General features: G+C 34.9%; 1 protein-coding gene across 1 annotated transcript in view; it reads left to right on the forward strand.

Annotated features, from left to right (window-relative positions):
• The window catches only part of LOC133335993 (transmembrane channel-like protein), a gene marked incomplete at its 3' end in the record, with an annotated part of 39211 nt that extends 17587 nt beyond the window's left edge, over nt 1-21624 (forward strand). The window contains exons 6-13 of the mRNA XM_061544284.1: nt 3417-3605; nt 3691-3821; nt 3882-3992; nt 13611-13705; nt 13850-13946; nt 14116-14208; nt 19753-19908; nt 19983-21624. Of these exons, the coding sequence (XP_061400268.1) occupies nt 3417-3605; nt 3691-3821; nt 3882-3992; nt 13611-13705; nt 13850-13946; nt 14116-14208; nt 19753-19908; nt 19983-21624 (2514 nt within the window). The remainder of the gene's footprint in view (nt 1-3416; nt 3606-3690; nt 3822-3881; nt 3993-13610; nt 13706-13849; nt 13947-14115; nt 14209-19752; nt 19909-19982) is intronic.
• Between the last annotated feature and the right edge of the window lie 326 nt (nt 21625-21950).

The raw sequence follows: 21950 nt of genomic DNA on the forward strand, positions 1-21950 counted from the left end.
AGCTATGCCTAAATGTGGACCAATATAGCCCATCTTCGAACTTGACCTGCCTGCAGACAAATGAAGACTCTATCTCGTTTATACGCTAGAGTGATTACAACAGACCGACGGACAGACGGACGTGCTTAGATCGTCATAGAATTTTATGCTGATCAAGAATATATATACTTTATGATTATTTCGATGCGTTACAAACGGAACAACAAAACTAATATACCCTCCATACTATGGTGTAGGGTATAAAAACGGATGCTTTATGTGGAGACAATGTCATTGGAAATATAAACAAGCTACTAGGTTTATTCTCTTAGCTAATTACGGACACTAAGGTTGGAAAACTAGGCTAAGGGGTATATATATGTATTTATACAAGTAAAAAAGTGTCAGTCGGAATTGCCGACAGATATATACCCCCACCCAACGGTTTGCGGAGGAGGTCTTCGGAGTTATATACAAGTTTTATTATTCGTTTTATATATACCTTATAAAAATTGACCCTTTTTGTAGGTCGTACCAGAAGAAGGGCAGACGAGTCCCACCTTCAGACTTGATCTAGGCTTGGTAAAGATAATAGGTTTTGCAAAATCGGGCATTCAATTCGCCTAATATTGGATTTATAAATATTGAGAAGTACCAGATGGAGTGAACCAATGATAAAAGATTGTTCATAGTTTGGTTCAAATCGGACATTCCATTCACCTGATATTGGATTCATAAATATCTTCGGACTTGATCTAGGCTTAATAAAACTAATATGTTGTGCAAAGCTTGGATCAAATCGGACATTTCTATCGCCTGATATTGGGTTTATGATATTGACATTTTCGATCATTTGTGGGGAATATACCAGAAGGAGTGGACCAATGGGTCCCATCAATGGGACCAGAAGGCGTGGGCCGATATTCCCCATCTTTGAACTTAAACTAAGTCAAAAAGAAATATTAAGATGTGCAAAGTTTGGATGAAATCGAATCGTGCGCTCCAGTCAGACGGACGGACATGTGTAAATCGACTCCAATTTTTCTAAAATGAATTTGGTCCAACAAACTAATATTTCGATGCCAAGAACCTGGAATTCCAAATTACAGCATTTTCCTTTCCGATGTATGATAACCTCTAAAAGTCTGAAATGCTAAATTACAATATCTTCAGTTGAAAATTTCAAATTATACCCTCAGAATACAGAAATTGGAAATGTGTCAAAATATAGATCTAATCCATATCTATTTGCGATCTTCTTCGCAAATTTATACCAACCTTAAAAACCCGGAAATGTCAAATTAGAGCATTTTCAGTTGAAAAAAATCCCTTACATGAGGGCTATGTTAAAACATAAACCTGTATTTTTATACCCTACACAACTATGTTGTCAGGGTATTATAGCTTTGTGCAGCCCCAAAAGTTTGTAACACCCCGAAATGTGTGTCCGTCCATCCATCCGTCCATTATAATTTGTAAACACATTACAGGCCACAGTTATGGACCAATCTTCACGAAATTTTGTATGTAGGATGGGTTCTGGCCAATGAAGACCCCTATTGTTTTTGGAAAAGATCGGGTAATATTTAGGGGATGAAATGGACCAAAAACTTTATTTTTGTCGGTATTTCTGGTCGCTCCAGAGGCCGCAATTATGGCCCAAACACCGCTAATTTTTGCATGAAGAAGGGGATTGGCCCAAAGAATAAGCATGCCTGTTTTGATAAAGATTGGTCAATATTTAGCGGGTAAAATTGACCCTGACTTTTGTGTGAAAAATTACAAAACTTGTAGTGTATGGCGTATATATTTACTTCTGAAGGATATAGACCCGAGAAGTTGATAATATGTCGAAGAGGACTGGTTGACCTTTAAATTTACACCAATTACATTGTCGTATGTACTCGGATGTGGGAGTTACACTTAAATATTCACAGGTGCTTACGTATTCATATATTATTTAGTAACCTATTACCACACTGGAGGACGGAAATATGGCGCTGATCGCTTTGAAATGTTCCATGAAGTTCCCGATCAACGACAACGCATATAATTTTCGGTGATGATCAGAAAATAATTTCGGTATGAAGTGGACCGAAAACTTTTTTTTGTGGTTTTGTTTCGAGTCGATCTATAGGCCACAATTGAAAGCCCAACATCACAACATAACCCAAGGTAAAGAGAATCTGGACAAGTAAAACCCTCGTCTACCGAATATAAGAAATATTTGTTGACATCTAGTATGTCAAGGGGGTGCAAATATCGCGAAATATTGTCTAAACTCAGAATATACAACCACAGAAAGTTAGATTTTTGTGGAAGTTGTGTAGGGTATCATATGGTCGGCCCCGTCCGACTATACTGCTCCATACTATACTATGCCAACCTCCAAAACCAACCAACCAACCTCCAACCTCCAAAATGGAAATATACAGCATTTTCTTTTGGAAAATGTGACTGCAAGCCTCAAAATAACTAAAAATGGGTGGGAGTTTCCAAGCATGGACCTATAAAGATCATCATCTGCTCAAATATATGCCAGGCTTCCCGAAATGCTAATTCAGAGCCATTTCGGTAAGAAACCCCCAAAAATAGGTCCTGACTTTTATATGAGAGATATGTCAAAACATGGAACTGCTGGTTGGTAAATGCACCTATTGAAAATGGAGAGAACCGATTTTGTCTGATTAACACGATATTTTGGTTAAAATTGACATATTGCTCCCACATTTATTTTGGTCCGGTTTCACGGATAATAGACACTTCACGTGTCCAGTTGAAAATATGGAGCACATATAAAATTCCGTCCGATTTTTTTTATAAATTTTTCATTTCGGAGATGTCGTTTTTTTCTGGTCGCTCCAGAGAAGGTCGGTCATTATTTAGCGGGTCAAATGAAACCTAATTATTGTGTAACAAATTAGATAATTGGTATTCTATGGCGTTTATGTTTACTCCTGAAGGACATAGACCCGAGTAGTTGACAGTTGATAGGAGTGGTTGACCTTTAAATTGATACCAATTATATTTTCGTATGTACTCTGGGAGCTAAACTTAAATATTTACTGGTGCTTACGTATTCACATATTATTTAGTAACCCTTTAACATTAGAGAACAGAAATAAAGCGCTGATCGCTTTAAAATTTTCAAAGAGATTCCAGTTATGGTCAAGGACAACGCCTATAATCGGTCATGATCACATCAAAATTTTGGGATGAAGTGAATCGAAAACTTAATTTTTTTATAATTTTCCGTTCATTCGGTAATCTCTATATTTTTGCATAAATTACATTCGCAATAGTTTATAACGACGGTAAAGGGATCGACGCAATTGGTGCTTTTAACCATAGTCGCGATATCAATTGTGATTTATTTTGACGCAAGTTATTGGCCCAGAGAATAACTTTCATTTAACGTTTTATTGTTTTCATTACAGCGTTGGCGCCACTGGAAACGAGAAATTTACAGTTTTCTAACCGTTCTCATACCTTGGGAGCTACGAATCAAAGAAATCGAATCACATTTTGGATCGGGCGTTGCCTCGTATTTTACATTTCTTCGTTGGCTTATGTATATGAATGTTATGATTGCCCTGCCATTGGTATTATTTGTTATTGGACCGGAGGTAATGTAGTTATGTGCTATTTTAAACAATTTAATCCGCCAGTTTAAACATTTTTTACAAATATTTGAAATTTTGTTCATATTAGTATTTTGGAACGAAAAACGATGAAATTGATCCACGCAAAAAGATGACCGAACGTGAATACAAGGTTGCCGGTAATCTACTAACAATATGGGAATTTGAAGGTTATCTGAAATATTCGCCAATGTTTTATGGGTAAAAGAGAAGATTTTAAGAAATATTTCGGAATCGTTCTAATTTATTTTCCCTTTGCAGATATTATTCAAGTTCCACCGGAGCAGCGGCACATGGATACCTATTGCCACTGGCCTATTTTCTAACAGCGGTGGTGGTATATATTTATAGTTTCGTGGCCACACTAAGAAAGTAAGTTGATATTTTTATGACAACAACAAAAAAAAAGCCAAAAAATGTGACAATTTATTTGTTATACCATCCACCAGAAGGTATAGTGTAAATCAAAATATTTACCGGATCCGAATAAAATTCTACATCGATTGTCTGATGTCCGTCTGTCTTTTGAAATCACCATAGCGTTCTCAATATTTAAGATAAAGCTTTGAAATGTTTGAAAATGGGATATATCGGTCCTCATTTTGGTATAACCGTGCCCACAAATATTGGATATTTTAGGGATTTTTGGCGCGTTTTTCTACAGAATCAGCTGAAATTTGGTATTTTAGGGTTTCATATCATATCTTTTTACTGAAAATGTTGAATATTTGTTCACTTCCCAAATTTCCGTATTTTGAGTCCTCATTGGGTTACACATCTTACTATCAAAAATTATCAATATTGGGCCACGTTTTACGCTGGCCCCATATAACAGTACCTCCGAAATTTAGGTATTTTGAGGTGTATGGGCACGATTTTTAATCGAATTGGATGTAATTTGGTATTTTGAATTCAAATTGGGTAACGCATCCTCCTACCAAAAATTATGAATATTGATGCACTTTTTTTGATAGCCCCCATATTGGTATTTTGCAGATTCTTGGCACTTTTCAACCGAATCGGATTTAATTTGGTATTTTGGGTTCCCTTTGGGTAACCCATCTTCCTAATAGAAGTTTCCCATAAGTTCCCATGCCTACAAAATGTCTGTTTTGTTGGGGAATATAGAAACATTTTTAACTGAATTGTCAGTAATTTGATATTTTGGGTTCTCATAGGATAACAGATCCTCCTGTCGCAGCCCAATATATATATATATATATATATATAAAAGGACAGGACCATTAAAGACATATTCATAAATAAATAGTTCGGCCCGCCCAATATTAACGACGTTGTTACTTGTTGGCTCTAGAATTCTATTTGAAGTCGAAATTTGAGAAAGTACGGTTATAGCGAACAAGTAGGGGCCAAGGAAATTAGTTCGTTATAGTAGAAGTTCGCTATATCCAATGTTAGGAAAATCCTAGGATTAGCAGAAAAAATTATATTCATTTTTTGCCCTTTTTGCCAATATTTAAGCTACTTCTCTTTTTCTTTAATGAATCTGACATTTTTTTGTAAAGTTTGCCAGCGTTAGCGTATAAATTAATTTTTGTGTGAATTGTCATCGTTAATTATTTTTATTTTTGTAGAAAGTTTGTTATAACCGAATTAAAAGAAAGGAAAACAGAAAGATGGGACCGAATAAATAGATCGTTATAAGAAAAGTTCGCTATATCCGTAGTTCGTTATAAGAGTAAAGATTTGTATGAAAAATATGTCTTAAAACTACGGACCAGGAAATGTGTTCGCTATAAGGAGAATTCGTTATAACCAGTGTTCGTTATACGCGTACTCGCTATAAGTATACTCGCTATAGAGTTCTAAAAAATATAATTATCTCGTCCCCTTCAACATATTCCAACAACGTTTTTTTATACCCTTCACCACGCTGTGGTACAGGGTATTATGTCTTTGTGCATATGTTTGTAACAGGCAAAAATAATAGAGATAGACCCATGGTTCCTTTTGACAATATGCAAAGAATCACTTTCTAAGTCGATTTACGCATGTCCGTCCGTCCGTCTGTCTGTCCATGTTAAATTGTAAACAAAGTACAGGTCGCAATTATGAATTGGATGAAATTTGGCATATGTCACTTATTGAAATTGGGAAAAATCGGTTCAGATTTAGATATAGCTCCCATATATATATATATATATATATATATTCAACCGATTTAATGTAAACGGTCCCTATATATCTTTCGATTTGCACGAAATTTGGTACAGCCTAATCATTTAGGTCTAGAATAAAGTCTGCCAAGTTTCGTGAAAATTGGTCCAGATTTAGATATAGCTCCCATATATAGTTTCGTCCGATTTCATGTAAATGGTGCCCCAAAGACTCTATATATCTTTTGATTTGCACGAAATTTGGCATAACGTACTGAATTAAGCCTAGAGTGATGTCTGCCAAGTTTCGAGAAAAACGGTCCGGATTTAGATATAGCTCCCATATATAGTTTCGTCCGATTTCATGTAAATTGTGCCCCAAAGTCCCTATATATCTTTCGATTTGCACGAAATTTGGCATAACGTACTGAACTGAGCCTAGAATGATGTCTGCCAACTTTCGAGAAAATCGGTCCAGATTTAGATATAGCTCCCATATATAGATTCGTCCGATTTCATGTAAATGGTGCACCAAAGTCCCTATATATCCTATATCCTTCGATTTGCACGAAATTTGGCATAACGTACTTAATTAAGCCTAGAATGATGTCTGCCAAATTTCATGAAAATCGGTCCTGATTTAGATATATCTCCCATATATAGTTTCGTCCGATTTCATGTAAATGGTGCCCCAAAGTTCCTATATATCTTTCGATTTGCACGAAATTTGGCATAACGTACATACTTTATGGATAGATCAAGGTAGATTCACATTTAGATAAATATCACATATTTTATTTCATTCAATTTCATGCTAATAGTCCTGTTTATTATACCCATAGTGATGAAGGGTATCATATAGTTGGCCCCGTCCGACTTTACTACTTTCCTTACTGGTTTTTTTCTAATCCTCGAAACACTTCTAAAACACTATTTTTGGCATTTTTGCTTAAATGGTTATACAACAGGCCGACTCCTTAGTACCATTGGTAAAATTTCCAGCACTCTTCATAAACTAGCTAAATACCTAACCTTCCATTCGAAAACCCACCTCCAACAAATTCGTATCTACCCACAGTAAATATCAATTTCCTAAACAACTCTCCTATCCATTGAAGTATTTGACATCGTTTACAATATTTATACACGAATAAAGAAATATTACTTGTAACCGGATTAAGCTCATTTCTGGTCCATAAATATAGTACATGAGAACAGCGAAGGAAGGAAGCAGGACTCGTGACAACAATTATTTATACTGGCATTCCTTTCAGTTATTTTTTTTTTCGGGGGCATATAGAAATACATAAAAGGAAATAATGGCCAGAAACCAGAAAATCTTAACGAGGACATTTTTTATGTCGATAGACTGAAAGAGAGAATGTATTACATCATAATTTACATTAATGCTAACCGAAGGCACACAAAAAAACCTTAAGGCGATTAAGACCAATAATAGATGAAAAAAGGGAATATTTTAATACACCGCTTAAGTCAACAGACACGAACACTGAGGTATAGAATATTTATGTAAATATGTATGAACACAAATAGCAAATGATTTTCGATTCAAGTGGGCCCAAGGTGTAAAACAAACAAAAAATATAGAGTAAAAAATATAATTGAAATTTAATAGCTGTTAGAAGATATTTTTAAAACGTTTTTTCTCCAGAGAATTTCGATATTAAATTGCCTTCATACAACTGGCATTGAACTGTGACTAATACGTCAAAAATGTAAAGTGTGACTAGGTATTTTTCGTCTTAGGAATGAATGTCACCTTTACTTCTCTCCACAGACTTGTTATGAATGATAACCTTAGGCAGGCCCTAAAATCTCCCTCAGTTTTATTAGGACTTACTCTGGGGCAATCTGCAACATTGCAGGTATTATACCACTTGGTCCAGGAGATTTGTAGGGTTGAAAAGTGTTAATAGTTCATGCCAGTTTTGGATAGGTTGTTAGGCCATCCATCTATCAGAGCTTCATTTGGCATGGACTGAGGTTAAATATCATGCAGCAATTGCTCTGCTCCCTGGAAAATGAGTATCCGATAGATGGTCCACAGTCTTTATACCAGAATTAATCCACGTGCGTTCATTTCTTTTAATTTTACCAATGGATTTTGGGTCCTTCGATATTATTTTGCGAAATCTTGCCGCTTCGTTTCTTAATCTCACTTTTGTAATTATTGAAAAACTCCCTATAAGTAAGTTGGCACAGTATGTTAGGGCTCTGTTGGAGTCAACAGCCAACTTCTAGGAAGTTTGGTATTCTCTAAGGGAAATGTCAGATACCACCAGGCAACAAATATAATAAACATCCTCTTTATCTAATATAGTTTTGTAAGTTCTGGTCCACCTTAGCATGGAATTTATAATTGCTCTGTTCCCGTACTGCAAGAAAATTCGTTATCATAATAAATAATAGTAGATTCTTGCAGTACGGGTACAGGTCAAATATTTATTAATAATAAAAATTTGACATTGCATAACCCCCACATAAAATTTCCGAATTTTCTGAACTTTCGCTTGGTAGTAAAGGTCCCAAAAAAATGTGTCTTCTTTTCACATAATCCAATTGTCTCAGTTGAAAGGCCTCATATTTTTTGTTATGAGGCCTAACCACATTTTGTCGATAGCGTTCGACAGTGCGTAAGTAATCAGGAACAAAACGAAAAACAACATCGAATAATAGTCACGCCATTATGCTAAGCACGTTCATCAATAAGATTTCCACTTGAAGTTCTGTGAATTTGTCAGACTTTTAGACGAAACGAAAATAAAAGGACATTTGAAGGTATGAAATAATGTCGAACATTATGCTACAATGAAAAACTGCGGAGAGAGCTTAGATTGGTGGTTGTGGTTTTATTGATAGGCCTGATAATAATGGATGTCAGATTGCCAGTAAATGCTCACTGATATTATCAACCTTATGTGGTAACGATGATTGTCACTACATTATGTTTTATGTGTGTAAGTAGCTTGGTCACAAAAAAAAAAAAAAAAAAAAAAATGTCCTGTCGTTACATTAAGATAGCACTGTAGCCAGAGGTAAACATTTCCGGAAAAAACATCAACAAAAACCAAACAGGAATTATTTACTTTTCTCAAAAAAACAGAGAAGTTGAAATAGCCACAACAGTGGCAAAGCAGAATTGCCAGTTGTTTGTATAACAATTTGTAGAGCTTCCTTGTTCACTTTTACAATTTCATGGATTTCTTTGAAAGTTAATCTGACCGTGTAATGGAATAAATAACATAAATATAAATGTTTTTGGTTTTTGGTTTAACAGAATAATGGGAATTAAAAATGGACAATTCTTTAGTTAAATTGTTATACAAATAAATTAGTAAAAACGACATTAAATACGGACGTACCAACATATTGTTTCGTCCCTCATGAGACTCACGTTCAAAATACCCAAAATCAACTAGAATACTCTGGTAATTGTGGACAGAAAACTTCAAAGTTGAAAAATCGGTTAATCCTGAGTTATATTAGGCGAGTTTACTTACTTTACAAAACGAATTGCCAGAAAATTGTCGGTACGTGCAATTTTTTTTCATTTTACATTCTTGCAGTTCTGGAACAGACCATTTATTTATGTCGACTGCAATATTGTTCTCAAGATGTGAATATGGGCTTTACAATTTATATATATATATATAGGTTTTAGAGGCAGGGAACTTGAAAATATTAATAAATATAAATAATCTAGCAATGTGAGCCACTAAAGACAAGCCGTGCGTACATTTAGAACGAAGTGTTTTTATTTAAATTTTGAAAACTGAATGTTGTCAAAAGTAAAATTATGGAAAAATTAGAATCATATGTCTGCATGAGACTACCTTGTATAATTATGCCATGGGTTAGGACCTTGTACCTATCGAAAATGGGCGTGACGTTTATATTAAGGATATGTCAAAACATGGATAATCAGGAACACAGAAAACCAAATTAGTGTCGCTTTGGTTTATAAATACGCCCAAGATAACCAAAATATTTAAAATGTAAACATTTCATTAATATCAAGACTATTTACATACTTCTTTCTACTTAAAAACTACTTGTGCTTACTTTTGCCTCTTTCTCTCACTTTTGTCAAAGACAAGTGAATTCAGCCCAAGAAAAAAAACCACCAGTATTCATCGTCCGGATGTGCTTTGTTTTGGTATCGTCCTCTGTATCTCTCCTCACTTGTTGGTTGTTAGTTTTGCAACCGTTTCTCTTATTTACAACCGCATTTGCATTCCATTGTTTCTTTATTTCAGAACTGTTTGCATTGGTGTTAAAAAATTCGCATATGTATTTTCCAATTTTTTTTTCGATATAAATGTCAAATAAAATATAAGAAGTAAGGGTTGATACGAGCAACAAGCTCCACCGAAAGTAGAAAAAAACTAAATCAAAACGACATATAGTTTCTGTGCCATAGGAAACCCGTCACCATCACCAAACACAACTCCGAAGTTGACAAGAAACCAGCATTTAAAGTTGTATGAATTGCATCCATAATATGCAAACATCCGGACATTAGCAACATTCATATTATTTATTATTATTATTGATTATAGCAACATATTATTATTTATTTACACTATTCATATTTATTTTCATACCCTTCACCACTCTGTGGTACAGGGTATTATGTCTTTGTGCATATGTTTGTAACAGTCAAAAGGAAACGAGATAGACACATTTTCGTCCGATTTAAAGTAAATGTTGCACCAAAGTCCCTATATATCTTTCGATTTGACACAGCGTAATGAATTAGGTCTAAAATGATGTGTGTTAAGTTTGGTGAAAATCGGTTCAGATTTAGATATAGATACCCATATATATTTTCGTCCGATTTAATGTAAATGGTGCACCAAAGTCCCTATATACCTTTCGATTTACACGAAATTTTGCACAGCCAAATAATTTAGGTCTAAAATGATGTGTGTTAAGTTTCGTGAAAATCGGTTCAGATTCAGATATAGCTCCCATATATATTTTCGTCCGATTTAATGTAAATGGTGCACCAAAGTCCCTATCTAAATCTTTCGATTTGCACGAAATTTTGCACAGCCTAATAAGTTAGGTCTAAAATGATGTGTGTTAAGTTTCGTGAAAATCGTTTCAGATTTAGATATAGCTCCCATATATATTTTCGTCCGATTTAATGTAAATGGTATACCAAAGTCCCTATATATATTTCAATGTGAATGAAATTTGGAATAGGGTACCTAATTTAGTCTATAATGACGTGTGCTAAGTTTCGTGAATATCGGCTCAGATTTAGATATATCTCCTATATATATTTTCCTCCGATTTAATGTAAATGGTGCTCCAAAGTCAATCTATATCTTTCGATCTGCACGAAAGTGGGCATAGCGCAATGAATTAGGTCTAGAATGAAATGTGTTAAGTTTCCTGAAAATCGGTCCAGATTTAGATATAGCTTTTCGTCCGATTGAATGTAAGTGGTGCACCAAAGTCCACATATATCTTTCGATTTGCACGAAAATTGGCATAGCGTACTGAATTAAGTCTAGAATTATGTGTGCTAAGTTTCGGTTCAGATTTAGACATAGCTCCTATATATATTTTCTTCCGATTTTATGTAAATTGTGCACTAAAGACCCAACGTTTGTCCGAAGTTAGATATAGGCCCCATATATTAGGATTCATCAGTTGAATATACCCAAAGTGGTGAAGGGTATCATATAGTCGGCTCGTCCGACTTTACTACTTTCCGTACTGGTAAATATTACAAATTTTGACAATTTGTGGGGGAGGTACCAGAAGGAGTGGACCATCGTCCTACATGTTTTATTTGTATATTGATATTTTTTGGAAGGAATACCACCCAAGGACAACTCAAAATATTAACTTACAATTCAGTTCAAAAATATGCTCAAAATGATCGAAATACCGATAATCAAGGTTATACTGACATTTTGTTTTTTTTTTTAATAATCTTTACCATACAAGGACTTCTCAAAGTATTAACCTTCTGCTAATTCAATTGAAAAATATGCTCAAATTATCTAAAAACCGAAAAAAAAACAATAAAAACTAAAAACCAGTGAGCGGAGCAGTATAGTAGGACGGGGCCGACCATATGATACCCTACACAACTACTGCGGAACTCAAATTTTCTGCGGATGTTTATTCCGTCCAGATTCCCTTCACCGTGGGTTGTGTTGTGATGTTCGGCTTTCATTTGTGGTCTATATATCGACTCGAAAATAACACAAAAAATTAAGTTTTCGGTCCACATCATTCCAAAATTATTATCTGATCATCACCGAAAATTATAGGCGTTGTCCTTGACCATAATTGGAAGCTTATGGAACATTTCAAAGCGATCATCGCTATAGTTCTGCTCTCTAGAGTGATAATGGGTTACTAAATAATATACGAATACGGAGATACCTGTAAATATTTAGGTGTAACTCCCACATCCGAGCACATACAACAATATAATTGGTCTTAATTTAAAGGTCAACCACTCCTCTTGGATATAATATCAACTTCTCGGGTCTATGTCATTCAGGGGTAAATATATACGCTATAGAATACAAATTTTGTCATTTTTCACACAAAAGTCAGGGTCCATTTGACCCGCTAAATATTGACCAATCTTTATCAAAACAGGCATGCTTATTCACGATGTTCGGGGCATTATTGCGGCCTCTGGAGCGACCGGAAAAACCGACAAAAATTTAGTATTTGGTCCATTTCATCCCCTAAATATTAACTGATCTTTTCCAAAAACAATAGGGGTCTTCATTGGCCAGAACCCATCCTACATGCAAAATTTCGTGAAGATTGGTCCATAACTGTAGCCTGTATCGTGTTTACAAATTATAATGGACAGACGGACGGACGGACACACATGTCTAGATCGATTCAGCTAGTCGAGATATGACGATCGGTATACTTAAAGGTGGGTCTAGGACCAATATTTCGCGGCGTTACAAACATTTGGGGCTGCACAAAGCTATAATACCCTGACAACATAGTTGTGTAGGGTATAAAAATCGGAATGACAAATTAATAATACACTGCACCTTATGTTGGAGAGTATAAAAAGTTCCTTAGTTCACTGGTTGGCAGTATTTTGGTCGCTAACAAAAAACCTGGCTGTCAAGAGTTCTTATACAGCAACAGGTCGGTCAGGATATATATCACATATAAACATGGTATATACACATTGATACGATAAAATTTTCCTCATAGATATATTAGTTTCATACCTATATTTGTCCTTTGTCCCAAATAAAAAATAAAGATGTTGGGAAAAGTGATTTGATTTAATATTACATGAACAGCAGCAAGAACAACAGTCTAACACAGAAACGTAACTAAATCCAATAAAATCAAGACAACAAACCTGAAGTTAATCTCATAAGTTGTACAAAAGTAATTTCAAATTTCTTGACAGAAAGCAAGCAAAGCGGTAGGGGAATTTTTGTTCAGCATCATACCGTCACGCTAAAGTTATTATCGTAATTCAATTAGTTCGTGTCCTTTTAATTGACAATACTAAGAATTGCTCATCTCCTGGCTAATTAATGTCATAGCCAAAGAACAATGAAACTAACGAAGAACAAATACCAATGCAGGTACGTGCCTAACAGTAAACAGCTATCTATTCGATTAGCCTTTAAATGTGAGAGGACAGCAAGTATTTAGAGAATAAAACTTATTTAAGTAATATTAAAAAATCTTATCACTTCTCTATGCGCGTCAATTCCCATTCGGCACAAGGCCTCTGTTTTACGATATTCCAGTCCAAAACGAATAAAAGTCCTTTAAAGTGATAGAAGCCGTTAATTAAAATAAAAAATGTGACATCCTTTTTTGTCTTCCCCCACAGAATGGCCGAGAATTCACGTAATTCAAAACTATCATCGAAAGACGACGAATGCACATTTTCGTGGAAACTTTTTACTGGTTGGGATTTTATGATTGGTAAGTATGAACGAATGAGTAAGACAGAGATATACGAACCAACACCCCATTGCCTTGTGCCACAAAACAATGCTCAAGGATAATGAATTCTTTTTTACTTATAATTTCTAAAGTTATTTTTGTGCGGGTTCACACTGTTTTCAGGTCATGCGGAAACTGCACATAATCGCATTGCATCTGTGGTAGTTGGTTTCAAGGAAGCTCTACTGGAGGAAGCTGAAAAGAAGAAGGATACACGAAAGTAAGTTTTAATGGCTAGCTGTGTCACAATACATTTAAATTTTATGGCTGGAATTATTTTCCAGAGGCAATTATTTTTTTTATAAGTTTATTTCGGGCATTTTGTTAGAATTTAATTTTATTAAAAATTATAGCCACGTATAAATATATGTGTTTTTTTTTTCTTTCAGTTGGCGTATTATATTGCAACGTATAGTTGTTAATATTTTGATAATTGCCCTGTTAGTCGCATCCGGTGCTATTGTTGTTTACTTAGTAAATAGGTGAGTATGCATCTGCCGTCACTTAAATGTATCCATATAAGGTGTGGAGTAAATTATTCTTTGCAAATAAATCGATATACTTGGTTTATTATATATGCCTGTGGTGACACCTGACATCTCCAATAGGAAGTTTGACATTTTTTAACATATACGTTTTTAGTACGGTTTGACGTACCACCATGTGTTGTGTTGTTTACACTGACTTCAATAATGAATTTGCCCACAAAATTCTCCTTCCATATTTTTCACGATTTTCGACGTGGATTATCCCGACAAGAGTACACCGATGAACTTACCATTCTATATCAGGTAAAAAAGTGCTTTAAAGAATTGGTGCAAAAAAAGAAAATTACTAAAAACTTGGTTGAGCTCACCCGAAATTTTATATCCCTCATCATATGGTGTACATCAGGGTTATGCAATTTTAACTTATGTTAAAACTCATCAAAATGTAATACTGACATACTAGATTGCAATAAAAACATAATCATAGTATATTTCTTTACAAAATCGGGATCATTGTATGGGGGACAGTGTCATTGTCAGCTAGCAGTTTATTTATAATTTTAGAAAATTAAATAGAAATTAAGGTTGGAAAACTTGGCTGGGAATTTAAGCACAGCAAAAATCGAGGAAACTTTGTATGTGTATACAAACATGGACCTATAATATTGACTTCCTCCACAGATTTATTTAAGCTTCCAAAACCCCAAAATATTGATATTTTAATCCTTTTTCGGTTAAAAAATGCGGCTATGAGCTCCGAAAATTAGGGGTCCTATATATGGGGACTATGTAAACATATGGACATATATGGATCTATGAAGTAAATGATCCCTATTTGTCCAAAATCCATAAATGGCAAATTTTAGCCTTTTCGGTTGGAAAAAAATGACTGAAACACTCAAAATACCGATATGACCTTTATGTTCATTTATGTGAACCTCCAAAAACCCGAAATTCTTTTTCGATTGGAAAATGGGGTTACAAACATCAATATACCGAATTTGTACATGACCTTTATATGGAGAATTCGTCAAAATATGGAATTTTCATATGCTACGTAGACGTAGGGTAAAAACATACAAAATCTACACTTCAATATAGGTTTATTAGATTATCACAGGCGCCGGACCTATGCGTTTGAGCCCGAAACAAAACAATAATTGACTGTGGGGATATTCGAAGATAAACCAAATCAAACAAAAGATGCTTCTTTATTCGGGAACATTTATTTATCTCAACTATTCGTAGCACTTCGAATAGCGAACAAGAGTAGTCCAATCATTGTGCACTATGACAATGCAAACAATATCGACTCAAATCAGAGCCTTTTTAACTAACCAAAACTTAATGGGCCAATAGGGTTGCCAGATTCCGATTCGCAAAAAATCTGGACATGAAATTTTGAAAAGCATGAGAAAACAAAAAAATGATGGACATAAAATACGGAAAAGACGAAGGATATTAAATTTGTCATTCCGTTTGCAACACCTTGAAATATTCACCGTAGATCCACAAAGTATATATATTCTTGATCTATGTCGATTTACGCATGCCCGTCTTTCTGTCCGATAGAGATCGCAATATTTAAGATAGAGCTCTGATATGTTTTCCAACCGAATTGGCTTTTATTTGGCATTTTGGATTTTCATAATAGCACATCTCCGTACCAAAAATTATAAATATTGATCCAAGTTTTAGGGTAGTCCCATATAACGGTAAACCTTCGATATTCGGTAATTTGGGGACTTCAGACAGATTTTGCAACCGAATTGGCTGTAATTTAATATTTTGGATTCTCATTGAATAACACATACCCATACATTAATATATTAATATTGGCACACGTTTAGGAGTAGTCTCCATATAAATCTTACTCTCTAATATGGGGATTTTTGACAATTTTAGATATTTTTATTTTTCTCACTTTTCGCTATGTCCAAGGCTCTATCATGAGCTTTCTGCCCATTATTTAAAATATTTTGATTGCCATTATCATGGTGGAGGGTATAAAAAAATTCGGACGGACCGAAGTTAGCATCGTTTTTACTTGTTTTTATTAAAATTACACTGTTCAAAAGTATGTTAAAGTAAATATTATCCTGGCCTTTCTTCTCGGAATATTTCTTTCGAAGAACATATCCTTGTTTTGTCTCCAGTTCTTCTGAGTCGGGATTTTTTGACATCTAAATATTCTACAAAGATGTAGCTCACAATATTTCAGATACGGCTCTCAAAGACCTTGTGTTGGCTGTGTTATCCACCCATATTTATACATTACTAGCGGGCCCGGCAAACGTTGTCTTGCCTAGCAATATAGTTGATGTAAAATTTTCGTCATTTTAGGTTGGTTTTTATACCCTCCACAGATTTTTGTAATACCTCGGTATTTGTCCGAACAAACAGAAAATAACATTACAGTACTGAATATCTAAAATTTTATGTTTATGAGCCATTTTCTATTTTTGTCTTCTAAAGTTTCGTTGATTAATAATTGAATTCGTGGAAAATCAATTTAAATTAAAATCATTTAAATGCACATATAAGTTTGACTTCCGGATTTAATTACATTTTCCCCAATATATTTATTAGACTTCCATATAACGGTAGCGTAATATTAAATTAGCTTTTTATACCCTCCACGATTCAATATAGAACTTTGAAATTTGCACATTTCTACTACTACTACTCATAAAATATTTGGTATTGAAAACGTTACATTTTCGTTCAACAGACTTCTAATTTCAACTTCTAATTTAATAATAGGTATACTACAACTAATACTGTCTAATTGAGATGATCAATATTGGCCCAAGAATTCGAATATCCCCCATATACCTAAAATTTGGTATTTGGCTGTATTTTTATATTCGCCCAAGCCTCCAAATATCGCCTATATAATAGTACTCCACATTTTCGATGCTATGGGGGATTTGTGCACGTTTTAAATATAATCGGCTGTAATTTGCATATATACATTGTAGTAGCTGTAATATATCATTCCGGGATGGTAAAACATATTTTTGCGGAAACAATTCTATTTAGAACCAAGATTTCGTATTGTAAAGACGTTGAGGAATTGGGTTGGCCTAACGTATTAAAAAGGTGCCATAAATATTTCCCGTTTAATTATCGGTATGTCTGTAATTTTGACATAATTTTTTCAGAGCATGGACAACTTACTACCACATAATGCTGAAACATTGTCCCCGCCGATTTAGGGAATCTACAAAGTGCGAAGTGTTGTGTTTATAAGTTCAAAGACATTAACCAACGATTAGAAGAAGATTTGATATTTCTCGTGACGTTGCAACGTTTTAGGTACTATAAGGATCAACATGTCCCTATTATTATTATTATTTTCAAGAAAATAATATAGGGCATGAATCTTAGAATCAGAACACTATTCCGACTTTCTTCTGATTTTCATCCTTGCATTTGTCCCAAAATTTACGTGGATTTTATAGAAAACCGTGTACATACTATGATCGCGTGTACATTCAATAATATTCTTCTCAATTATTTTTTGAATTCTCACAAAAACAAGTTTAGATACAATGTCAATCCAATGGAAATTGAAAATTTTCAATAATTGACAAATGAAGGCTTATAGGATTGGTCGCTACCAATTCTAGCCCAAACTATCTCAAAAAGCAACTACGACGTGGTGCAATCAAATAGCTTGATACAAAATTCGTGGAAATGCAAATATGCTTCATAGTTTTTTTTTTTGCAAATTTTCCGCGGTTTTCAAGACTAAGTTCTGATAAATCCGTTCAGCCGTTGTCGAGTTTTAGCGAGACTAATGAACAGCAATTCATTTTTATATACATACATATATACAATAGTTTTTTCAAGGGAATGACAATCCAATTGATTGTAGAAAATTAACATATTTTGAGAATTTTCCATAAATGACAATTACTTAAAGATATTATACGCTGCCGATTTTCGACCAAAAAAAGGTTCGATATAAAATGTATGGACATTCTAATATCTTTCAAAATATATTTTGCAACATTTTCGCGGATTTTTCTCAAAATGTTCTTTCATTAAAACCTTTCCACTTCAATTACAGACTACTAACAGAAACGGTAAGTCAAATCGTCCAGCCGTTTCTTTAAAATAATTTTTGCAAGATTTTCGCGGATTTTTCTCAAAATGTTCTTTCATTAAAATCTCTCCACTTCAATTACAGACAACTAACAGAAATTTTAGATCAAATCGGTCCAGCCATTTTTTTAAATAATTTTTGCAAGATTTTCGCAGATTTTTCTTAAAATTTTCTTTCATAAAAACCTTCCTACTGTAATTACCGACAACTGAAAGAAACTTTGAGTCAAATCGGTCCAGCCGTTCTCAATTGATGAGTTAGTATACATTTTTATGGCTCCATTTTTATATATATAGATTTAAAATATTCCAAATGAATCGGATTTTTTCAGATTGCCTTAAAATTGTTGTAAAAAATGCTTGAAGGCCCCAATCAAAAGTTGTTTGCCTGTAGAAGGGCCAAAGATTCTTGTGAAGGTTTTATTTAAAGATACCCTCTAAAATCTATACTTCAGTGCTTCTCAAAATTTTCAAAGTAATGTTTATTATATAGAATATCGTACCCTTCATAGAAGAACTTCAAGCGCACCTCTCTACAAAAGAGATGCCAAATGTTTCTAATCTATACAGGACCTTCTAAGAGGCTGCACCGCCGACTTCTAAGGAATATGTTACAGGGGATTTCTAAAAAGTTAATCTAATATAAATTATGGGAACCCCATTTGTAGAAGTCTGCAAAGGGTCTGTTTTATATAGAAGACCTATATAAACGCCAATGTCTTATAGTCCTTCTGCTCGTCAATTTATAAAATTCTGGCTCTTCAGCTACTTAAGACTATATACCTATACTGACTTACATCCACACTTAAACACAACAAGACAAGATTTTTTGATATCCAAAACTTCTACAAAAATGTAGTTCACAATAATTCAGATAAGGGTCTCAAACACTTTATGTTGGCTGTGATGGCTTCTAGTATGTTTTCATTGTCCTGTCCACTTTTTCTGTTCAAAGTCGTAGATAGTGAAAAGCAGACTATTCAATCCACATAATCAGCAATATTTATACTCTATTTAGCTGGACAAATTAAATTTTAGCTTGAAACTGGACAAGCATCAACAAATCTGGACAATCCAGACAACTCCAGCCTGGCAACCCCACTTGCCACCACTGTTTTTTTATTCCCCGACATCACAAAACTTCTTATAAAACGCCAATATTGTATAATTTTTTATTTGCTAATAAAAATGTACGAAACTTAACGACATCGTACGATTCTAAATATTATAGCGGTTCTTGATAGGTGTAACTATAGCATCTGGTGCCTTCTTAAAATTGTTTGGTATACCAATTCTTGTAAACTTTTTCTGATGTACAATCTGTTAATAGCGTACTAGTAACATTTGAAAGTACAATAGCGTTTATCGATTTCTTTATAAAAATAAATCGCATGTCTAACGATTACTTTCAATTTCTTTATATTCCAGATCAGAAGATTTGGCGAAACGCGACGATTGGTTAAGTAAAAATGCTGTAAATGTTACCATGAATTTACTTTCATTTATATTGCCAATGATATTTGAGGCGTTGGGGCTATTCGAAAATTGGCATCCTCGTCAACAACTCCGCTTACAATTGGCCAGGTACAGTAGCAAAATATAAAACCATAAAGAAACACATAATAATATTCACTGTTTAATGTTTTTTTTTTTTTCAGAATTATGATTTTGAATTTACTCACCCTGTATTCGTTGATGTTTTCGTTCATCTATAAAATCGACAAAAAAGAAGGGCCACTTGTCGAAATGAAACTGCTAAATGATACTGCAACAGCTCAATTGGAGGATTTAAATCGCAGATGGGAAATCTATAAAAATATGACAGCCAATTTGAATGGCACTACGGAGCTGGCCACGACAACAGAAACGGTAATGCTGACAACGGCCAAAGTGGCAACAAAACTCGTCTGTCGTAATGTTACAAAATACTGCACCAAACAATGCCAGGGGATCCAGGGACTTCCAACAACGGCAACAGCAGGAACAATGGCCGCAGTGGCCACCACAACTTTGTTGCTCTTAAATCTCACCACAACCACCATGATACCACCAACAGCAACGACAACAGCTTTGGTAACAAATGCTACAAGTCCCATTATGACGACCACAACGGAGATGAGTACCGAAGCAGAAACGACATGGGCGATAACAACTACCACCGAAGCCAGCACCACCGTAACACCATCGGACACGACATATTCCAGCACATTGGACATTACGACTACAACACCACCTGCCAACAGTCCCTTAACAACTCAGGCTACAACTGAACCAACGACCGAAGAAACTACCATCTCTACACCAGCAATAACATCAACGACAACAACCGAATATCCTGGAAATGATACACTCTTTGAATATTATGATTATTTCGCGGGGATGTCATTGGAACACCAACTGGTCGATGATGAGCTGAACAAAGCCACTACAAGTGAAGATAAAAAGAAAAGAGCGGCCAGAGCTCACAGGCGGAAAAAGAAAAAGAAGTCCCATGCAACGACAGGAACAACTCCTTTGAATGAAATATTCAAAACCACAGTGGAACCTTATTCCAATGTCAGTCCCGAACAAACACCGAGAAAATCGAAAGGAAAAAATAAAATTTCTAGAATCAAACGAGCCCAAAGTGTTCCGCCATCCAGATTATTGCCTAGATCAAAATACAGTCGTAGGGATTCCAGTGGTACGACAACAACAATAAGCACAACTACACAAACCAATGAAATGACGACATCAACCACAGAGGGCACAACATTGGCCACAACAACCGAAGATAATACAACGCCATATCCCACAACAAAGGACACCACAGCAGCGGACACCACAACATCGACCGATTTCAGTGCATCAACGCCGCAAACCACTACTGCCAAGGAGATACTTTGGGAAGAAAATACGCTGCTCAATGAAGTTTTAGATTTCTTTACCACAAATGCTACGACACCTAGACCCGGTGGAAATACAATTCGACCACAAGAAGATCCATTAATCAATGACTTGACGACCAAACCATTCTTCGAAGATGATAGGACTGTTATTTACAATCTGGAAGATATGCCAAATGGCACCATGTATGTTTGTTGGGACATGGAGTGCACCCCAGAACTGGTGACAGATGACGATAATCAAAACACTTCATTGGACATGAACATTTCGCGACCCATAACAATGACAGAAGAGTTTGAGAAGAACTATACGGAAATTATGAAAACTTTGAAAAGGGTCGAATTAAGTTTGACCACAATGTGTTGGGAAACATCTTTGGGTCAGGAATTGGCCAAAGTTGTGGTCCTTGATGGGGTAAGTCGTATTAACATTAAATGGTCTAAAATTGTTTTTGGATTAGATATCGGAATTTTTGATTTCTAATATGGGAAAATAATTGAATACCAAGGACTTAATTCGGGTTCGATGTAAATATGGATTATTAAAAGGTATACAATTTTGGTCTAATAATGAGAATGTGAATGTCAATGCTATACAGAAATATTTCCGCTCCGTTTATTGAACACTTCAACAGCACCTTCTGGCGACGTTAATTTCACATTCATTCGCAATTTTCCCCAATAAAGAAGTCATTAGATGTTCCATCAATTCCACCTTCGTAGGCGATGTTTGAGAGCTCG

Source organism: Musca vetustissima, unplaced genomic scaffold (assembly GCF_032173495.1).
Source record: "Musca vetustissima isolate MV318-11 ecotype Yass unplaced genomic scaffold, APGP_CSIRO_Mvet_v1 utg5493, whole genome shotgun sequence".
Taxonomy (NCBI): domain Eukaryota; kingdom Metazoa; phylum Arthropoda; class Insecta; order Diptera; family Muscidae; genus Musca; species Musca vetustissima.